Genomic DNA, 4,050 nt, shown 5'->3' on the forward strand with positions numbered 1-4,050 from the left:
TGGCTGGCAAATTCTGGGAATTAAGTCCACCTATCTTAAAGTGGCTAAGAGCAGGAAACACTGGTTGAATGGGGAATTCTGGGAATTAAGTCCACCTATCTTAAAGTGGCTAAGAGCAGGAAACACTGGTTGAATGGGGAATTCTGGGAGTTGAAGTCCACCCATCTTAAAGTCTCTAAGAATGGGAAACCCTGGCCTGGACTCACCTGACATGGCTGCGTGGAATGGCCTCCTCAAAGCAGTGGCGCAGGGGATGGAAATCCCGGCCTCCGAAGGCGGTGTCCTTCAGACCCCCCAGCTGGGAGAAGAAATGCTGAGCTAATCCGAGGGAGAGGACATCCGATGGGAAAAGTCCAGGTGGCTGATGGAGCAGGGTCACGGTCAGCCCCCCGACAGTCACCCGCAGCAGCATCTCGGGACGCTGGCTGTCCAAGGAGGGGGGCGGCAAGGGGCCTGCCTTGCCTGAAAGGAAAGAAGGGAAACGAGAATTGGAATGCTGGGACTTGAACTCCACACCTGTTGAGACTGAGAAACACTCAGCTGGGATTCCATGATCCAATGGGGGATTCTGGGAGTTGAAGTCCACATCTCTTCAAGCTGCTGAGGTTGAAAAACTCTAATCCAGGGCTTTTCAACTGGGGGTACGCATACCACCTGTGGTATTTTGGCACCTGGCAGGTGGTACGTGACCATCCTAGAAATGGTAGCGGAGGGGGAGAGGAATGAGCTGAGCATCGCACAAGCCTGAGGGAGAGAGCTGGAGCTGCAGGGCTGTTGGGGCTCGGCAGAGGTGCCAGGATCAGTGCTGGGCTCCAGTCGATCGGAGCTTCTGGGAGCTGGAGGTGCCCGGAAGAGAAAAGGCAACTTGGTTGGAAATGCCCCAGTTCGAAGGAGGGCTGTTGCGGCTGAGCAAAGCCCACGATCGCTGCAAGCAGCTACAGCTGATCGGCACTTCGGCAGGGCTATGGGGGCTGGGCAGAAGCCCAGGATCAGCTCGCATTTCTGCAGGGTTGCAGGGGCGAGACAGAAGCCCAGGATTGGCACTTCCCACGGAAGAGAAAAGGAGGGGGCGAGGGGAGAGAAGAGAGGCCATAAAACAGTGGTTCTCAACCTGTGGGTCGGGACCCCATTTGGGGTCGATCGACCATTTCACGGGGGTCGCCAAGCAAGGCTGTCCGCCATTCTTTTTGTCTGCCACTTTTTCCCTTTTCCGGCAGGTCCCTTGGGCTGGGCCAGCTGGTGGTCGGCCTGCTCCGTCTCTGCCGCTTGCCAGCTACGCCTCGGCCGGCGCAGGGGGCGGAACCACGCATGCGCGGCGCTCCCGGGCAGGGAAAGTCCTCGACTTACGACCGGTTGGGTAGTCCTCGACTTACGACCGGTTTAGTCCTCGACTTACGACCGGTTGGGGTCGCAGCATTAAAAAGGTTGAGAACCACTGCCATAAAAGGAGGTTTTGGCAGGGGAGGGAGAGAAAAAAAAGACAAGGGGGAGGGGAAAGAGAAGGAGACTGCAAAAAAGAGACAGAGAATCAGCTGGAGGTGCACGGAAGAGAAAAGGGGGGAAGAGAGGAGAGGCTATAAAAGAAGGGGAGAGAAGAGAGGATATAAAAGAAGAATGGAGAGAAAGGATATAAAAGAGGGAGGAGAGGCTATAAAAGAGGGGAAGAGAAGCGAGGATATAAAAGAAGGGGAGTGAAAGGATATAAAAGAAGGGGAGAGAAGAGAGGCTATAAAAGAAGGGGAGAGAAGAGAGGATATAAAAGAGGGATGAGAAAAGAGACGATATAAAAGGAGTGAATCTTGTTTCTCCGCTGACTTTGTTCGTCAGAAGGGGATCACATGATCCTGGGACACTGGGACCATCATAAATATGGATCAGTTGCCAAGCATCCAAATGTAGATTGACACTGGGGATGCTGCAACGGTTATAAGTGTGGAAAATGGTCATAAGTCACTTTTTTCAGTGCCATTGTAACTTTGAACAGTCACTAAGCAAACTGTTGTAAGTCGAGGACTACTTGTATTTTATCACTTTTTTCCTTTTTTTTTTTTTTGGTCATCAAGTTTTTGACACCTTGCTAGGCTACTGGTGGTACTCGAATATTGCCATATTCTAAAAGTGGTGCAATGGGTGAAAAGGTTGAAAAGCCCTGCTTTAATCTATAGTACAAGTAGTCCTTGACTTACAACGTTCGTTTAGTGACCGTTTGAAATTAAAATGGCCCTGAAAGAAATGACTTATGGACGTTTTCACACTTACGAACGTTGCGGCATTCCCTACGGTCACGTGATCAAAATTCAGACGCTTGGCAACTGACTCAGATTTATGACGGTCGCAGTATCCCGGGGTCAAGTGATCATCCCCTTCTGACAAGTAAAGTCAATGGGGAAGCCAGAATCACTTAACAACCGTGTTACTCGCTTAACAACTGCAACGCTTCACTTAACAACTGTGACAAGACAGGCCGTAAAGTGGGGCAAAACTCATTTAATAGCTGTCTTGCTTAGGAATGCAAATTTTAGGCTCAACTCTAGATATAAATTGAGGACTACCTATCTCATCTTTTTTTTTAAAAGAAAAGGATATTTAACTGTATTTCATGCAGCGTTCAGGTGCTCAGACTGGTTGCAAGAAGGAAACAACGAAGAATCGTAGCGTTCTCCCCATCTTTTCCCACCTCCCTGTAAAACTGCAGGAAAAACCAACTTACCTGGTATCTTATTGAGACCTGGCAGGGTTGAGGCAAAAGGCAGCCGTCTGTAACGCCGGGGGCTTCCTAGGATCAGCTGTGAAGGAAGGTTCATATTAATGTGTTTTTTAAATGTTAATTTTAATGCTGTAAGTTTTACGCTTTTGATCTGAATGTCTGTTTTAATATTTTTAATTTTTTTTTTAAACAAAATGTTATTAAGTTTATATAAATGAGGAAAAATAGGAACAATACAGGTATGGTAAAGGGAGGGGTGGAAGGAAAGGGGAAGGGAAGGGGAGTAAGGAATTAGGGTAAAATAAGGATAGGTACAATCACATATTTCAACAAACAAGCTACTGTCTGGATCAAAATAATGAGTAAATATCATATTCAACCATTTTTACCAAAGCCTAGACTATAACATATTAAAAACAATTAGTAAACAAATACGTTGATCTATTAAGTAAACACTACTAATAAAATCTCAAAAAATCCTAACCATCAAAAGTAAGAAATGAAAATCAGTAAATCAAGAGAAATAATCATATCATCAAAATGTTAATTAGAACTCGATTAATTTTTTTTAATTTTCTAGGTGTCCATATTGTCATTTGTGATACTGTAAGATTCCCAGAGGCACTTGATAGTGAGATCGGTGGCATATAAATCTAATAAATAAATGGAGGAAAGATCACTTCCAGGACTTTGAGCATAGAGTAGAGTTAGAAGAGACCTTGGAGGTCTTCTACTCCAACCCTCTGCTCAAGGCAGGAAAAACTATAGCATTCCAGACAGGTGGCTGTCCAGTCTCTTCTTCAAAGCCTCCAGCTATAGAGCACCCACAACTTCTGGAGGCCAGCTGTTCCACTGGTTAATCATCCTCACTGTGAGGAAATTTCTCCTTAGTTCCAGGTTGCTTCTCTCCTTGATTAGTTTCCAACTGTTGCTTCTTGCCTTGCCCTCAGGTGCTCTGGAGAATAAGCTGACCCCCCCCCCCCCTCTTCTTTGTGGCAGCCCCTCAAATACTGAAACACTGCTAACATGTCACTCCTTCTTTTCATTAAACCAGACATACCCAATTCCTGCAACCTTCATATGTTTTAGCCTCCCGTCCCCTATTCATCTTTATGGCTCTTCTCTGCAGCCTTTCCAGGGGTTATTTGTTACACTTCTAGGAGTGTTAATTACTATTATGGTAGAGAACTCTTTCGTTGTACTTTAGTAGTAAACTGGGCAAAAGGGCTTGGTTTGAGTGTCATCATTCTGGGCTGCAAATTCTGGTCCCCACAGATGTGCCTGAAGGAAGTATCACTGAGATTCACAAAGCAGTTAGAAACAACGGAGAAAGATTAAGGAAG

The 4,050-nt window shown here is 46.3% G+C and overlaps 1 protein-coding gene across 1 annotated transcript in view; it reads right to left on the reverse strand.

Moving 5' to 3' along the window:
• ATG2A (autophagy related 2A) overlaps positions 1–4,050 on the reverse strand; it is a gene marked incomplete at its 5' end in the record, with an annotated part of 59,137 nt that overhangs the window by 44,712 nt on the left and 10,375 nt on the right. The window contains 2 exons of the mRNA XM_029286649.1: positions 207–462; positions 2,711–2,786. Of these exons, the coding sequence (XP_029142482.1) occupies positions 207–462; positions 2,711–2,786 (332 nt within the window). The remainder of the gene's footprint in view (positions 1–206; positions 463–2,710; positions 2,787–4,050) is intronic.

The sequence above is a fragment of the Protobothrops mucrosquamatus genome, unplaced genomic scaffold, assembly GCF_001527695.2.
Source record: "Protobothrops mucrosquamatus isolate PMUCROS unplaced genomic scaffold, P.Mucros_1.0 scaffold4398, whole genome shotgun sequence".
In the NCBI taxonomy this organism is placed as follows: domain Eukaryota; kingdom Metazoa; phylum Chordata; class Lepidosauria; order Squamata; family Viperidae; genus Protobothrops; species Protobothrops mucrosquamatus.